We start from the raw sequence: 18,614 nt of genomic DNA on the forward strand, positions 1-18,614 counted from the left end.
GTTTCTTTTGATGTTCACTGAGGAGGATGTTTTGTCAGGCGGACTGGGAGACGTGGAAGCAGTGGCATGAGTCACAACTGTGGTGACTGGCTTGAATCCTGCTCTGCTGCTCTGACACTGGATTGAGGCCAAGAGAGAAAACAGCAACGAGAAACACGAGTTGTTCATAATGTTGAAGAGAAAACTTGATACTTTTTCTTTATTATACTACTATTACTAAAACAAGTATTGAGTTGGGAAGATGAATACAACCAGTTTACTTTGATTTTCTGCATCCACTGGTTACACATTATGTCTCTGGCTACAGGAAGTCTGGTTGCCATGGTAATGGAAAACAAAAAAATACTGTGGTCATTGAGAGCATGCAGGAGAGAGTGATGTCATTTCAGCCTATGGGAAATGACATCCTTCTTTTTATGGACTAGTGGTTTCACTTGTTACTTTTTCACATCACGTTCACTGGAAACATTTTTGCCAAAATAACACATTGTCGGTCCATTAGGAAGCAAAAGTGAACAGCTTTATTCTTCAAAATTCAAGTGATGGAATTTTCAACCCATCAGAAATTAATTGCTGTTTCCCTATTTTTCTCCGTTCTCGGTGACCACTAAACATAAAAGGTTATAGCAGGAGTGTACAGAGCCAACTTAGGCTTGTCTAACAGGATGTTCTCGTATTAAAACCCACCTCTTCTCCTTAGCATTCGTAAACAAGTAGATTTTTGATTTGATTTGCTTTCAGTGGTCTATTGTTTTTATTATATGGCTGTTTTTTATTTTTTTATTATTACGTTTATTCTGGTTTGTTTTGTGTTTGTATCTTTTATTTTAAATGTATTTATTTTGTGTTTTGTGAGCTTATCTCTCTGTACAGCACTTTGGTCTGAAGGTTTTAAAGTGCTATATAAATAAAGTTGGATTGGATGTATGTTGCCTAACAACCTCCGGGTGATTGCTTTACAATATTAAAAAACTCACAAGGTTTTTTCTTTTTCTCTCTACCTCAGATGAAAGAGACAGAGTGCAGAAAAAGACATTTACCAAATGGATAAACCAGCATCTCCTGAAGGTAAGAACTAAAGTGTGATAGTTGCATCTTTTCTGTTACCGTGTCAAATTTAGAATCTTTTTACATGAAAACTGATTTCATTCATGCTCCTATGGAAACTATTCATCAAACCAAAGGGTGAAACCTAAATAATAGTTAAAATTCCAAAATGTTTCACTCTGACAATCAGCAAACCATTTCCCACTAACATAAACAATCCATTAGAGAATAATTGGCAGTCATAATAATTACTGCCTTTTTGTGGTGGGTCCCAACATGCTAACATTCCTCCTCAGATGTTATTAAAGCTGCTTTTAAAGTCATTTAACATGACAAGTGCCGTAGCTCTGCTGCAGCAACAGGTTGTCAGGAATTTAATAAACACTTTATCAGACAGACAAGCACTGGCAAGTCTCATCCAAGACGCCTTTATACAAATGAATCACTACCCAGGAGTCATGTATAATGTTATACTTTATGCAACAGTGGTGCATTAATCACTGCTTCTGTCACTAAAAACCACAATCATTTCTGTTTTATAAGGCATGAACATGCAGGTAAGTGATATATACTTAGGGGGATTTCAATAATTCATTCATGCATTCTTTGATTTATAAAAATGAATGAATGAATGATAAAAGTGAATAGAAGACATGACAGTGCATCGCTTCATGTATAAGATTCCATGAGTCCTGTAAATTAGATATCTTCCAGGGAAACAGTTTATTTTTTTATTTTCAAAAATGTGTTAATCCAGTGACAAAAATGTGAAACAACGGTAGTTTAGTTTGTGCAAAAGATGAGTAAGCATTAGACTTTTCTGGAAAGTGCGGCATTGCAATGTGACAGTAGATTTAGCTGGAAAACATCAGCAGGTCTGGCCAGGATGGCCTTAATGACTTTGCTTATCTGTTGACTGTTTTACACATTCCCAACAGATTCATCAAGCTGTAGTTTGTGTTTAGCTATGTTTAGCCATGTTAGCATGCTAGCCCGCGAAGCTAAGTTGTGGAACATGCTTATTTTTACAACTGCTAAACATCAGCATATACAGGGTGAGACAAAACCTCTGGTCTAGTCCATTAACTGGGACACAGCTGTAGAGCAGCTTCACCCTTACATTTATTCTTAAGAAATGGAAATAGGGCCATGCTGTTAACATACTTGAACTATTACATTATTTATTGTTTTGCTCCTGAGGGGATTTTTGTGTTCTTTGATCATCATCTTCAAAGTGTGCTGTTGGTCATAGACCTGTCCTTGAGGGTCAGTCTAAGAGTCAATCCTTACTTAATGGCAGTGGGGCTCCCTGTGGATCAGTGCTGATGACATGTTTTATGATCTTTGGTGCTGAGTTTTGTCAAACAGGAATGCATTTATTATCTCCAATCAACAAATCATTATAAGGGAGTTTGCATATCTGCCTTAAAGACACCTGCTACAGCTCACACTGTTTTGATAAGGCACATTATGTCATATTTGTCACGTTACGAAGAAATAAGGAAATCATATTTTATATCTTTAGTACTGCAATAAAAGATGACACATGCAATAAAAGTGCAAAGAAAAACAGCTTATAAAAACAATGTGTGCTATACTCTTGTTGTTGAACTTGTCAAACATACTTTTTCTTTGTTTCGTTTTCTCTTTATTTCATGACTCAGGGACAGATTTTCAGACTTCTTTAGCTTATTCTTTAAATCTCTTTCATTCTTTGAGAAGTCAGAGGTGCTGAGTAACAGTTGGGCATCTGCTTTGTTGACCCAATAACATTAGGGTGTAAGTCTATTTTGGCTCCACAGCTATGGTCGCTATCTGGGATTACAGTGTTGAAAGCCCTGTGTGAAAGCAGGTCAACGGGCAGCGGGTAGTGGGGTGATTTCAGAGGCGCGGTATTTAGGACAGGAAGGAGAGATGGGACGGCTCGAAGGAGAAAGCCTGGGACTTGAGTGGTTAGGTGTCCCGCTCAAGTGCTTAGATAAGGCTTCATGGCGATATCCTGTGTGTTTTATGCTACACTCATTTCCATTTAGAGGGAACTGTGAGAAAATAAAAACTAAATTTAAGTTTGTTGTTAAATGGGTAAATCGTTTTCTTCTGAACTTAAGCTGACACCAAGTTGAATGACATAAGAAGAAACACAACAAAGGCAATGGTTTAGTTATATCAACCTAAAGTGTAATAATGTGCAAGTCTGTATTTGTCCCTAATATAATCCTCCAATGGTTCAATAACTTAGACATTTCCAAACAAAATGTATAGCTATATTTGTTAATATAACCAGTCATCAATGAACAGCTGTGTTAGTAATAATTTGATATATGATTTTTGCTCACATGTTGCATTCTCCCTCATGTCTGTAGGTACGAAAGCATATAAATGACCTCTATGAAGACTTACGAGATGGACATAACCTGATCTCGCTCCTGGAGGTTTTGTCTGGAGACACGTTGGTGAGTTAATGTTTCCCTGTTGTTTTTATTTACACGGCTGGATTACGGATGATGTTTGGTGATCCTATTTAGTTCTGAGAGGAATCTTCATTACGGCCAGTCTTACGAATCACAACACTTTCAAACTGTCATTAGACACCATCATTCATCGTGCTCCTGTAGAGCAACTTATCACACCTTTGCATGACTGATGCACTTGACCTTCCTCTCTCTTACTTACATAACTGAAGGTAGGAAGGAAATCCTGGGATTTGATGGTCTGTAATCAGATATGCTGTGCTGCGTCCACCCAAACCCACGGAGATCCTTTCTGGGATATCTGTGAAACTGACTGATGTAATCCTCGTTGTGCTACTAGATGGAAGTAATATAAATAAAGGATGTTTTTTCTTGGAAGCACTAAAAGATGAGGTGCTTTGTGTCACAGTAGTGGTGGTCAAGGAGCGACATACTTGAGGGGATATTAAATACGTAGATTACAAAAGAATGGTTGTTGTTTTTCAGTCGGCAAAATAAAAGCAAGAAAAAGCTTGTGAAAAGGAAAAGTAGCTCTCTTGTTGCCCACTTGAGGTTCACACGAGTTATTGGCCACTGATAATCAGTCATTAACAAAGTTTAACTTGCTAACTAGCCTATTTAACACACTAACTGCTTAAGGCTACCTTTGATTTGACTTGGATCCCAATACCCTAAACAGGAGCTAACCTTAACATTTCAGCAATATATAAACTATGATATAATACTTAAAAAGCTGCAGTAAAATCAAAAAGCACAGCCCCAAATAATTCCTTGTCATCCTTATTAGAGTAAGTAGTAAACTCCAAGCATTGATGCAAGCAATGTAGAATGTAGAAACAGCAAAGATGTATCAGTTTGTACAAGACACAATGATTGCTACAGACCTTCCTTTCTTACAAAATACCACAATTACAGGAGCAGCTATTCAAACTTTTGTATTTAGAATTCATGCATATCTTTTCTGATATTGACTGTGTCCCTCAGGAGACATACATACATTGCTGGTTCATATATAAGTCCTTGTCACGTCTTATTGAGAGTGCTCTATTTGACGCATAGAGAACTACATTACCGCCCCTGACGCAGACCAAACATGAAGATATGGATTGTTTCTAAAAACGTGTATCGTTATATCACAATCATGAGCAGTGTTTATTTTGAGTGCAGGAAGCTGGGCTGTCATGGGGATTAAAATAGGGCTAGATTGATTGCTGTTACGGTAGCTCTGTAAAAATGACTTGGAATACAAAAAATAGACGGTGATTGTTTTCCACAAGGTTTCATTCCATGTTTTATACGAGCAAAAATGTAGAAATAAGGATATTAGAAATTGTTCTCATCCACATAGAATTATCTTATTTTCTTTGTAGAAATGTAGAACAAAAACAAAAATTCATCATGATATTAAGTCTCTGCTTCTTGGTCTTGTTATTGCGTTATTGGGGCTTTTTAACTTGGTTCAGGATAAATCCTAAATTCTCTATATTTAAGTATGTATAAGAGTCCCTTACATACAGTTTAGAGTACACAGCTGCAGACTGCATGTAGCTTTAGTACTTTTTACACCCAGCAGCTATTTGTATTATTTCATTTTTATGTTAACATGTCATTGTTTCATCTTTTACGAAAGTATGTTTATAGTCTTTGTGCAGTCCTTAGCTCCATGATGTTATCAAGCTGTGATGTCCCTTACTGTATTTATATTGCATGTATTCCTGTGGAAAAAGCCCCAGCAGTTACTCCCTTCCTCAGTGTGACTAACTTTCATCCTCTATAAGCTATCTTTTTTCTGTTTACATCCTGTTTCCCTTCTACTTTCCCTCTCTTCTGTTCTCCACTCTCTCATTGGTTTTCTGTCTTAACTTCCTTTTGATTTGGCCGCTTTGTGTGTCCATGTCTTCCTTTCTTCCCCCATCTGTTGCCTTTTCGGTGATAAGCCAAGGGAGCGTGATTTTCTGAAGACTTTGCGGTTGGTGAGTGGGACAGAAGCATGTGCGGTTGAGCAGCATGGAGACACGGTGGATGGTGATGATGATAAGGGGGTACGTGTGGCTTGTCCCTCAAACCCCCTTTTTAACCAACTAATGCAGAGTTTTGCTGTGTGGCCAGTTAACAGGACCGAAGAAACAATCCCACTGAATGAATTGTCTTTATGTAGTTCTTCTATATGCTTAGAGAGTAGTGTTTCCCTTTTCACAATCAAAGAAAATCTGTGATTGCTATTACATAATGCCTTCTTTTCTGATCATGAAATAATGTCTGAATCCTTGTTTACATGACCAGATGGAACTGATGATGCAGGGAAATGGGCACATGATCTAAAGGCCCAGGCCTCTTCAGGCTCAAATTGTCTTTTTGAGCATGCATCAACAACACAATTGGCAAGCTGACTTTGCAAAAGCATGAAGAAGATGCAATAAAGGAAATTGCCTTTTAAAGCCTGGGTCTTTATATCAATGTCGCTAGCTTTGCCCATCTTTGAGCTATACAATCAAAGCGCTGTAAACCGTCTTTAGGTACTTCAAAGCCATAAGAGCTCTTTGTAAGTGTATGAGTTCTACGGAATGACGGCTTTGGGAAATAGGTTTATTAAATATTGTTGCTTTGCTATTTAGATGAGCCGAGTTCTTCTCTCAGCCATTATCATCTTAGAAATATGGCTGAATGCAGCAAACGTATTTTGCTGCTGCTGCTGCATCCTGGCTTCAACGCATTTTCCATTTCATTACATCATGCTGTGGCCCCTCACTGTCCATTTGCCAAAAGACATGGGATATTTGCTCGAACAATGCAGCACTATTATATTTAAAATAGATATTGCACAGCACACCAGATGTATTTCTGTGTGTCATGTACACTTAAGCTGTTTGGGTGTGTTAACCAGCAGGATGACTTGGTTTGTTATTGCACATTTCTAGAGATGCAAATGGTGGAAAATGTTCTGTATATGCTCAGATTGTGAGTGAGCCTTCAGAAATGGCTACTCTTGTTGCAGGTAGAGTTTTGTAGTGCCTCACCAGAGCAGCGGGTAAGAAACTGGAAGCATGTCCTGTGTTCACCATGATGTTACTAATCACTTATTAAATTTGTCCTTTTTTGATTTTGAGAAGAACCTGATCATCATGGCTCTTCTTCCCTCTGTATGTCCACAGCCTCGGGAGAGAGGGAGGATGCGCTTCCACAGACTCCAGAATGTACAAATAGCACTGGATTATTTAAAGAGGCGGCAGGTAAGGATCAAACCAAGTACATTCTCAACTCTTGATCTCTCACACTTTTCATTGGAAAACATTTACATGACCTGTGCAAATTATAGGCTGTTGTTAGAAAGCCACACAATTATCTTATGGACAACATTTATGTCTCTATCCAATATATCGTGACCAGGTTCCTGAGTAATTATTTGCTTTTAATCGTATAACTACTACAGTGTGAATCTAATAATGGACGAGAGGATAATGATTTCTGGAAAGACACATTGCTGTTAAATTATTTCTTGTTTTGGGCTTTGAGCAACACAAGCAAGCATCATGTAGTTCCATCGGATATTTCCAACACTTCACAGCTCAGATCATGTCAATATTTATTGACGAAAAGCACTACAGGTTTGAGGTGAGCTATATATATATTGTATTTATTTTGCGATGAACTGTCCCTTTTTAAGATACTGGAAGCATGCATTTGGAATCTCTTCCATCATACCCCATAGCTAAAAACAAATTCATGTTTCTACCTTCCTGTCCCTTCATGGATTAAGAGCAGTTTCCAACCAATGTCCACATAAACAAATGAGGACATTTGATACAGGAAGTGAATGATCTAAAAGGTTGCAGCTGAATAGCCCACATAATCGTATCACTTATTGTGGCAGCTACAGTGTATCTTGGGAGTTGCATCATATTACTAGAAGTCTGTTCACTTATAACCACTGAGGCAGGGAATTGCAAGCAACGCAACACATGTCATTGAGCTGGGACACAGTATGTGTACAAACCTGGGCTCATACAAAAAGGCCCTATTGTGTGGGACACCCCCATTCAGGAGTGATTATCCAAAGAAGCCCATTCTCCTACACTGATTGACTCGTGGCATTTTCAGTCTTCTCTTGATAAAAATAGAAAATCAGTTCTCAGATATAGTTATGGCAGCATTCAAGGAGCACTGACTACAAATCCCATCAGTGGGGTTTTTCACGGAGCTTTGATTGCCCTCCCCTCCCCCAACCTCTCAGGATGTGATGAAGAACACACAGGCTGGCTGAGCGGTAGCCAGATGTGACGTAAGGCCTGAGACAAAGGAATCATAGATGGTCACAAATGACTTGTTCCATTGTTTTAGGGACAACACATATCAGACACTTCAATGCATCATCTGCTGTCATTAAATGTTGAACACTCTCACTGTGTAAACTCCCTAAAATCTCCCCCTGCAGCCCATTGATTACATGATGATATGATAATCAGGCTGGAACTGGAGGAATAAATTAACTGCTCAATTAAAACAAGAATGTGATTAGACTCTGCTTTCTAGACCATGTTTTATTTATTGAAATGATTAAATATAGATTATTTTGTACTTCTATACGTGGAAGATGAAAACGTCCTAGCAGATTTATAGCATTTCATTATTAGCAATCATTCATTCTCTCTGTCACCTCAGGCTCATACCCACACGATGACAGTAACAGTGTTTCCCTGACATAATATAATGACTATTGTGCCACCTTGTGGTGCTTGTTAAATGACAGGCAAAATAGAAAACAGAGTTACACTTAAATATTTTACTTGGTACCAAATACATTTACATGTAAAAACTTGGAGAAATAGTTTATATATAATATGCTAATCATGTGTTTCCTATCATTAGGTCAAACTTGTAAATATCAGGAATGATGACATCACAGATGGCAACCCGAAACTGACCCTGGGATTGATCTGGACCATAATTCTGCACTTTCAGGTCAGTGTTGTCGTTTTATGTTGTGGTAATTATTAATATAATTATTTTATCGGCCCTGTCATTAATATTCATCACTCAGATACTGGATATTACTTCCTTATATGTAAGTGATACATTAACACTGATAAGGTATTTTCATTTATAATTTTCTGTATCTTTACAAATGTATCCATAACCTTTATTTTTCCAAAGGGTTACCTTGGTCTTTGTAGAGATTAATGATCAGTGCAACAGAAACTCTGGCATGCTGTGGGATTGAGTTACATAATAGCGTGACAAATGCACACCAGATTTATGCTTCAAAGATGATTCTACTTTTGACCACAAGGTGTCAAAACTGTGCCGCTCGCATCATGTTGACTGTTGTAATCGCTGTGTTACTCATTGAAGATTATAGTGTAATATATGATGTGAGTGTTAACCTGGATTACTATAATGCATGTTTGATTCATCCTCTGTGGTAACTTGACAAGTTAACTTCGCATAGGTCCTGTTGGAAGAAAGGTTTTTGGTATGGTATTCACACGATGTATTGAGAGATGGTAAATTACCCTGCACACATTTTTCAACAAATCTGTGTTCGAGTACAATGGTAAAAGGCTTGAACATAGCTTTATTTTGTAAAGTATGTTCAATTTAAACAAAAGAAAAGGGTTTTACTGTGAGTAATCAGTTAATGTTCAACATGTGCTTGGTCTAATGTTTTTTTTAAATTTTGTGCACAGTCAGTGCAACCAAGGTATGCAGTTTTAAAATGTTGTGTGCCCCAGGCTGAGCTTTATGTTTCTCCCTGACCCTGAATGTTTTTTTAAATGTTCTCTCTGGGAGTATTTTCGTGTTATTGCCGCAGTGGAGTACGTTAGTAAGTGTACATTCCATGAGTATCCAGGTGTCTATATCAAATCCAATAACTTGCAGAAACGTCATGCTTACTTCTCACTCATGCTCTCCACCCTTCTCTTTTTCTCTCTGACTGTTTTACATTGGATTATTAATATCTTTGGCTCAAGCTACATGACTCAGTGGTTGGTTAAGGGACAGTATTATTGAAATAGTCTTTAACACTTACAGCTTTTATTGAGATGCTACTGAGACAGATGCATTCTTGTATTAATGGATTAACCCCCTCAATCAAAAATTAATGGAGGTGAAGCAGTTAATATGATTTGGCCTGGACTCGCTGACAGGTAGCGTCGGTGAAAAGGCCAACACCTGCTGTCCGTCTCACGCAAGCCCTTGAGCAGTGATGGGCCTGTTTCTTCTTGATTTTGTAGGGCAGAACAAAACGTTTCAGTCACATTATCCACCCTCTGCTTTATTATATAAGCAAGTATGAACTGTTTTTCAAATGTCAAGCTTTCAGGGGACATACTTAAGGCTTTTCTTTTTGCTGCAGGCTGTTTTTTTATATTGATTTCTGTAAACTGGGAGCACTGACAGGGTGTGTCTTTACATAATAGCTAGTTTTAAGGTGTTTTATAAACTATCTTTGTTTGATAATGATTGTACAGATAATGAAATCTCATCACAAAGCTGCCGCTAGTCCCCACCCTGGTGACCATGCTGTATTTTCACCTGAGACGTGGTGCTGAGTGTGATGTTTATTTGAGCATAGCCTAGTAACAGTGTGCCACCACAACACTGCACTGTTGTCAGGTATTTATGAGCTTGTTTGTTTGTTTTTGCCCTGATTCACTTTCACTGTCTTCGTGACATCTACTGCTCCGGTCATGACTCATGTATTTGAACAATTCACAGATGAATAAATAAGTTTAACCTATTAAATATGAGAAATAATAAATGATATACACCATTTAACCAAAAATATAACATGTACACACACGTAACCTGATGCTGCACCTATACCAGTATGTAATAGTTTGACTTTAGGTGGCCATATGTAGCAGTGTGAGTAATCATTATGTGTAGTTTGAACTGTGATAGCTGTCAGGTGACTTTGCCCTTCAGGGAAACGTCATTGTTTAAATATTGTAAGCTGACAACGGTTTTGTGTTCATTTTTAGTCAAGCAGTGCTGGTGACATATATTTACTCTTTTATACACTACTTTATTTTTGTCTTGTATTGAACATTTAGTTACATTCCTCCACAGTGGGACAGGCGGTGTAATGTTGTTGTAAAGGTTTAATGTGGTGAATCACTTCCTGGTCAGATCATTTGCCCCTTTGTGAACTGCTTTGGTGGTGATCTGTTCAGATAGTAGTGTTTGTTTAAACCTAAGCCCCACCTCTGGTGAAAGGACTTTGTTGTCCAGCACGGATTTGTTTCTCTCGTTGACCTACGCTGTTCTGTTTTTCAAAGCCTCTCTGAACGGCTGGGACTCTGTCTGGGTCACGCAGCCAAACTTGCTGATCCAGAATTTCTCACAGCATAATAGGTGGCCATCAGCTGGCTTCCATTTGCAGTGTAAACCTTGTCCTCCCTCCATCTCCTATTACAGACAAAAATATAAGACTCACAGGCGGCGGCTGTGATGTTCACATGTTTATGTGTTGAGGAAGCAGACAAGCCAGCACAAAACAGGTCTTTCCACAAGTCTTTGCCATTCCTGATCAGCTGAGAGCCACGAGCACATGGGCCACGTATGTGTATGCATTTATGGTGTTTGTACTGGATTAGCAATGCCAGAGAAATGTTTCAAAGGTCAGAAAGTTTCCAGTGTCAGAGTAGAGACTCGGGAGAGAGCATGCAGGCAAGAGAGAAATGCACTGAGGGAGAGAGCGAGGGAGAGAGCGAGGGACAGAGCGAGGGAGAGCGAGAGAGAGAGAGAGGAGAGAGGAGAGAGAGAGAGGAGAGAGAGAGAGGAGAGAGAGGCTGACCGGTTCTCAGCTATGAGTCAACGAAAGTCAACTTTGCTCTGACTGGCGCGAGCATTATGTCTACCACTGTTTATTGTGCGCGAGTGGCACAGTGTGAAAATGGCTTTCTGTCAATGGGATAGTGTCTCTAAAGATCAAGCCATGCTCACCGGATACTTTGCCTAAAAAACAAAGCTCACTGTCTGGATCCCAGCCCTGTCAATGGGTAATAGGCTGTTTGACTGTCAGCCATGGGAAACATCTGCGGCTGCGTTCGAGGCCCTAAAGAGGAATGCTACGTCGACCCCAAGAAAGCTCCACTGAGCCTTGAGTCTAAGGAGCTCAAAGGGCGGCGCTATTTTCAGAGGAAGAAAAGGAAATCAGGGGATTTTCAAGCTGCTGGATCTCTCAGGAGTCCTAGACGTGGGGAGGCCGTTGCAACTGAAGCCAACTGCAGTAGTGCAGAACCTAAAGGTGTCCCAGTAGAGAACCCAGAGGAATCCCAAGCAGGGCTGGATAAAACAACAGTGTTGAAGAAACATGTATCCAGGCAGGACAGCATCAGCACAGGCGTGTATGTTGGTGAGGTACCAGTTTTGGTACTCAGAGATCCCTCTAATCAAACAATCAAAAGGTTAGCTTACAGGCCGGGAAGATTTTTCACGGACGATGACAGAAGCAGGTCCTCGGTAGAAGGAAAGCTTCACTGCATTAAATCAACTCCCAGAGGCGCTTCACCTAAGGATGGTCTGCTTGTAAAGAGGCTGCTGCAGAGGCAGTTAAGGAGGGCTGTCAGCTTTGGAGCAGTGGAGCACATGCTAAGGACTCTGAGGGGTAATGACAGAACTGGGAGTGAGGAGACGTTTGCCAAGATTATATGTGGCTCCCAAGCACACAGGAGGAGGAGACGGAGGGCCCACACCTGCTCTGGTTACGTAGACCATCTTCCAGCTCCTGCCAAATGCATTTCCAACCAGCATGAGGTAAACATAGAGTGGGTTATAAATAGTCATTAATAATGACAGACAATGTTGTGATTGGAGTAGGATTTATCATGAACATTGCAAGGCTTGTTTACATATCATGAATCAAGCACTATGTTAAACACATTTTTACATCGAATAAAGAATTTCTGAAGAGAAATGGCAGTTTGTTCAACTAGTTTCCCCAGTACAGCTTAAGCATAGATAATGATCTCTTTACTGTAGTGTATTTCTGTCTGTTCAAAGTCATTCTTGGGTCACATACAAATCATAGGTTATTAAAGGTATGTTACACCCCAGGCGTCACTTGTGGAGAAGATGAAATACTTTGGCGTCATCATTTACCTAGTTCTGTTAAAATATGTATGCTCCTCATCTGTATGTAGAGAAGAACAGTATGTTGACTATCTATCAATAGTTGGCAGGTGTTTCACAGCATCAGGATGGAGCTAGTAGCTTACTGTTAAAGAGTCATAGCATGCTCTTACCCTGTGTCTGTGTAATAACTGATCTAATTAGAATATTCACTTTGGTATATTATAAAAAACGTGTGTGACAGTAAACAGTGTTTAATCTAAAAGGTGGCACCCTTCCTGGCCTTTAGGGTTGCTGTTTGTCCCCTCTTATCAGTTTGTAAACTAATGGCTTCCATAGTTTGTATGAAACTCGGCACGGTATAAACTATAATGATGATGCAGGGATTGTCTTCTACAGGAGCAGGAATAGGCTTGTGGGGTTACGGTCAATGCGTTTGTATCATGGTCTCAATCCTTTTTATATTTATTTAAAAAAAACAAATCATTTTATTGTTGTTTTCTACTCTTTCTTGTAGAACACCAACTCTTATACAGTGCTCTGAAATCACCTTGTTTTATAATGACACATGTCTTGGGAATGTTTTTCACAGTCACATTTTTCTAATCCTGTCTGTGAGACAGAAAACACACCAATGTCTTTATTTCTTTTGAAAATAATAATTGTTCCTGTGGATCCATGGCGCTGGAACCATGCAGCCTGGTTACCTCTGCCATTGAAGTTATGTTTCCAGTTCGGTTTGTTTGCTATTATGAAAATTGGAGGATAATTCACTTTTTCACTTTTGTTAACATTGTGGGATAGGGCATTTGACAATGGCTGAGGTCTGTGTTCTCTGAGTACCTTTCTAGTTGAATGTGTTTTATCCTTTTGCATCAGTGTGCGATTGACATCTTAAGCCTGTCCTGAAAAACTATTTCCAACAGTCAGTAAAATTCAGCTTGTCTATATCATACTGTGTCCACGAAGTTTGAGGTAGGGCCACAGTCGTTCTTTAAGGGTTCCGGTAGCTGTAGGCGAAGTAACTGTAATATTGGTTGTTAACTGGACTCTAGAAATGTTTCAGAGTTTGAAAATGAAGAAATGTGGTTAGGTTGGTGGTATTCTTCCTCCATTCTTTTCTTCAGGATGTGGTTATTATGGTTACTGTTTCTGTTTTTCACAGCTGCTTTTATGACAGATGTCTGGCTTCAAATCCCTTCCTCTTGGAAGTTTGATTGATGTTCTTCTTGTCAAATCTATTCAGTGTTTTGCTTCTTCTTGGCTTTTGTTCAAACTATGTACTGGCATAAAGGTTCCTGGTAAATGGAAATGAGAAACAAACTCTCTAAGATGTACCCGATGTATTGCTGGCAAACTGACATACAGTGTTTCTGACATGTGGCATTCCCATTAATGTGATTGTTTGGGATGTATGTTACAGGAAACAAAGCGCAGAAGCTTAAATATATGCTGAATATAACGTGAGCTGTAGATGGAAAGTTTGCTGAGATGTCATACATGTGCTTTAAACCCGCTGTGGTAGCAATGCTGTTGAACTCAACCTGTGAAGAGGCACTGTTTGTTTGATGTCATTCTAATCGTCTGTATTCCACATTGTAAAACTGCTGAGTCGTTTAGTACAAATGTTTATCTTACACTGACCTCCTGACTTTTTCCATGTCTCTAGTGTGAGACGGAATGGTAATGAACCTGATAAGGAAACTATTAACTAATTTAAACTAAATTCACAGATGAGTCAAATATGAAATAAAATATTTTTGTTTCATTATATTGTTCCCTGTGCAAAAAACAAACACAGATCTTTGTGAAGCTTAAAGTGTTCCGTCATTGTTGTGACATGCAGATTATTATGTAGTACTTTAATGGCTGTAGCTTGTGTTCTTGTCACGTTTGATTGTATTATTGTATATTTAAAAGTTTTGTTGTGATTGTTACTTATTAGTAATGGTGAAGTCTTGCTTGGTTGTTATCCACAGTTTGTGGGTTAGATGTTTTGTGTCTGTGCACCATTTAACGTCAGTCCATCTGGACAGATCTCGGAGATCCATGTGACAGGAGAGTCCCAAGACATGACAGCCAAAGAGAGGCTACTCTTCTGGACCAGGCAAATGACAGAGGGCTACGTTGGTGTACGATGTGACAACTTCACAACCTCGTGGAGGGATGGGAGGCTATTCAACGCCATTATACATAAATACAGGTACGGCAACACCAAAGTAACTGCGGGGTTTCTTTTCAAAATAGGAAAGCACTACATCCAACTCCTCATTGTTCTCTCTTTCTCTCTTTTATAGGCCAGACCTGATTGACATGAGCTATGTGTCGACACAGCCCAACCGATCAAATTTAGAGAACGCGTTTTATGTAGCTGAACAGCTGGGGGTTGCCAGATTGCTGGATCCCGAAGGTGAGATCCATTCACACTGTGTCATGTTTGCTTTTACTCCAAAAACACTAAAAGATTTGAACAACTTTGTGCTATTAATCATGTGGAGTGAAGCTTGGAGATGTTAGCGTGAGGGATAATTCTTCTCCAAACATAGTTAATTGTCATGTGTGCATATGTGACCTTTTGGTTTTGTCTTCCCTCATCAGATGTGGACGTTCAGTCACCCGATGAAAAGTCAGTAATCACATACGTGTCCACACTGTACGACGCTTTCCCCAAAGTACCTGACGGCGTTGATGGAATCAGTCCCATTGTGAGTTGATGGCATCGGTCCACCAGTAACTCCACCGTCATTCCAAGTCAAAGTGCTGAAAAGTGCTTCATTGCTGATGGTCCTCTTTCTTTGAACAGGATGTTGATATCAAATGGGTGGAGTACCAGAACATGATCAAATACCTCAGCCAGTGGATCAAACACAATGTGGCCATAATGACAGACAGGTCATTCCCCAACAAACCTGTGGAACTAAAGGTATTAAAGAATTATTTGGTTTATTTTGCATTATGTTGGGCTACAGCTCTCTTATCTTACATTGTGTATGTACTGTCAGAAGCGTGAAGGCGAGTTGTCTGCTTCAACGAACCCATGTGAAGCATCTACCTGCTGTAACTGAGACTTAAAGTGATATTGATGGATATGAGAGAGCAGCGGCATCCATTTACCGCAATTAGTCGATAGCAGCTAACAGTAAAGGCACTTTTATGCAGACAAGGGGAGAGTACAGACACATGCATAGAGATCTGTCTACTAGAAAACATCTGTTCAGTTGCCTTATGGTTCAAGTGCTTAATCATCATTTTTGATACAAACTCTGCTTTCTTTTACAGGCACTTTATACACAGTATCTGCATTTTAAAGAAAATGAAATCCCTGTGAAAGAGAACGAGAAGACAAAAATCAAGAATCTCTATAAAATGCTCGAGGTATCCAAAATAGATAAAAGCATGCTACTGTAATCACACATTGAGTGGTTGAATGGTTACATACTGTACTGATAATAACAAGTCTGTATTTTGGCTTATCTGACAGATGTGGATCGAGTTTGGACGTATTCAGTTACCCCAGGGTCATCACCCAAATGATGTTGAGAAGGAATGGGGGAAATTAATAGTTGCTATGCTGGAAAGAGAGAAGAGCCTGAGGCCTGAGGTGGAACGGTATGTGGAGGCACTGCATGTATTAATACCGAGTGTTTTCTGGCTCAAAATAATATGATTTAAAGGGGTCATTTTTATAGTATTTGAAAGCAAATGTTGTGGGTTACTTACTTGTCCGTCAAAAAGTCACCATCTAACAAAAACATATAGTGATATATGATATGACAAAATGTGGACAGTATGAGGCAACAACAAAGGATTTAAAGCAAGAAATATCATATTTTATTTAGTGAAGAACATTTAGAAAATGTGTAAATATCTTACATGAGTTCCTTATGGTGGTAAAGGCTGTGTGATAATATTGCAAGCATACTAATGTCTCTATTGCACTGAGATCAGGGTCAGGGTTTCTGTCAGAGATTGATTGTCCTTATGAAATTACAAATCCCCTCACTGAACCATGGCACACTACGATATGAATTCTATCAACATATTTATGAGCTGTTGTACACAATCTTTCCTGATCAGATTTACTGCAGCCATAATGCACCGTTTCTATGTGATAAGGTTGCGAGGGTTGGTTCTGCTTGGATGATCGAGTGTTTTGAAAAATATGAGCAGCAAACAAATTCATCTTGTGTCAGAAATATGTGTGGGGAGAATATGAGTTGCTTTCCATTGTGAAACCAAATCAGGATGGATCTAGTTACTTTAAAAAGGCAGATATTTGCAAATGCTCATAGATCAGAGTGGCTGCTTTCAGAGGGCAAGCTCAGTCAAGTTTTTGAGCTCAAGCTGGTGCTCTGTTTACAATATTTGTTAGAAGAGTAGATACTGTTTCTATGGAAACTAAATACAGAGATTATGAAGTTGACAATAGTTTAGACAAGGTCAAATCTCTGTCCCTGCCTTTATCACCCATAAACGCATATTTACCCTATTGATGTTGAGAGTGGTGAAATCTGGCAGCAAAAGCAAAAACGGCAACTTGGCCGCTCCTTATGCAGCCTCAGTTGGTATAAAGGAGTACTGTCTCAACCTGCTATTTAACTTTATCCCCTGAGGCAGCACATTATGTCAGGGTGGGAGACTCGCTCTGCACCTGGCCATGGCGCTATAAATATGAGCGAGTTGAAAGCCGCTCCATCAGTTAGGTCTGCGAATGCTGGCCGCCAAACTATCAAGGCTAGGTCGAGGCTGGGATCCTTTCAGAGGGAGGACTAGGAGGAGAAATGTAGCGTGGATTGTTGGAGTCGCTGGTAATAGCAGCGGTGGTTCACCAGTAAAAGTAAGATGTCCTATTTTAGTGGGATCTCGTCTGTAAGCAACAGTAGCTTCAACAGTCTCTGCTCCAATGACACCATCCTCACTGAACCGTTGCAAATCAACAGCTCGATCTTTCTCAATAACAGCATTGCCTATGGATCCAGGTGAAGTTACGTCTGCATTGTGAAGATTCTTCTTCTTTTCTTTTTTTTTTAAGTGATACTAACTCATCTTTTGTTTTGTAAAGGCTTGAGATGTTGCAGCAGATTGCCAACAGGGTCCAGCGGGACTGTGTAAACGGAGAGGACAAGCTGGCGTTGGCAAGAATCGCCCTGCAGTCTGTAAGTTTTGTGTTTTTGACTTGATGAAAATAGAGATAAATAGCAGGGTGTGTACAGTCCTTTGTGATGAGTCTCTTTTTTTCCCCCTCTGCTAAGGATGCAAAACGTCTCGAGTCTGGTATCCAGTTTCTAAATGAAGCTGAGATTGCTGGCTACCTCTTGGAGTGTGAGAATATCCTCAGACAACAAGTGGTGGACATCCAAATTCTTCTGGATGGGAAATTCCCCTTTGCGGATCAACTTGTCCAAAGGTAAAAGATATATCTTCTTGCAAAAAAAAGAAAGTTTTCCGCGTCTCTTGCATCTCATATTGTTGTCTTTTTGAATGCAGGGTATCACAACTCCGAGATGACCTGCTCTCCCTGAGGTCAGAGTGTTCTTCCGTATACAGCAAAGGACACACGCTCACGACAGAACAAACCAAAAGGATGATTTCAGGCATCACACAAAGCCTGAACTCTGGCTTCTCTCAGAACATCAATTCAAGCTTGACACCAGACCTCACCCCGGGGGGTTTAGGTACCCCTGGCTCCACATTCACCTCCAGCCTTACATCGGGCCTGACCCCTTCCTTCAGCCCTGCCATGACCCCCGACCTGCAGCCCGCTTCAGTCCAGGGCTTCATGGGGAGTGGTGGTGGTGGCATGGACCCTGGCAGCCTCAGGCAATTGAAACACATGCAGATCCGCAAGCCCTTACAGAAATCCTCCCTGGCAGACCCCAACATGACAGAAGAGGAGGTCAACATGACATTTGTTCAGGACCTCCTGAGCTGGGTGGAGGAGATGCAGGTGAGTCACAACCATCAACTTCTTCATAATGTATTGTAGCTGTTTTGGACACATATTCAATAATATATGTGTGT

The 18,614-nt window shown here is 39.8% G+C and overlaps 1 protein-coding gene across 3 annotated transcripts in view; it reads left to right on the plus strand.

Moving 5' to 3' along the window:
* Positions 1 to 18,614, plus strand: part of dst (dystonin) — a 104,553-nt gene that overhangs the window by 18,309 nt on the left and 67,630 nt on the right. For all 3 annotated transcript variants that reach the window (XM_034100355.2, XM_034100356.2, XM_034100357.2), the window contains 13 exons: positions 1,007 to 1,068; positions 3,411 to 3,500; positions 6,671 to 6,748; positions 8,385 to 8,477; positions 14,630 to 14,796; positions 14,891 to 15,003; positions 15,192 to 15,298; positions 15,397 to 15,516; positions 15,873 to 15,968; positions 16,075 to 16,202; positions 17,656 to 17,749; positions 17,846 to 18,000; positions 18,081 to 18,540. In XM_034100355.2, coding sequence (XP_033956246.1) covers positions 1,007 to 1,068; positions 3,411 to 3,500; positions 6,671 to 6,748; positions 8,385 to 8,477; positions 14,630 to 14,796; positions 14,891 to 15,003; positions 15,192 to 15,298; positions 15,397 to 15,516; positions 15,873 to 15,968; positions 16,075 to 16,202; positions 17,656 to 17,749; positions 17,846 to 18,000; positions 18,081 to 18,540 — 1,763 coding nt within the window. The remainder of the gene's footprint in view (positions 1 to 1,006; positions 1,069 to 3,410; positions 3,501 to 6,670; positions 6,749 to 8,384; positions 8,478 to 14,629; positions 14,797 to 14,890; positions 15,004 to 15,191; positions 15,299 to 15,396; positions 15,517 to 15,872; positions 15,969 to 16,074; positions 16,203 to 17,655; positions 17,750 to 17,845; positions 18,001 to 18,080; positions 18,541 to 18,614) is intronic.

Source organism: Pseudochaenichthys georgianus, chromosome 15, assembly GCF_902827115.2.
Source record: "Pseudochaenichthys georgianus chromosome 15, fPseGeo1.2, whole genome shotgun sequence".
Lineage (NCBI taxonomy): Eukaryota > Metazoa > Chordata > Actinopteri > Perciformes > Channichthyidae > Pseudochaenichthys > Pseudochaenichthys georgianus.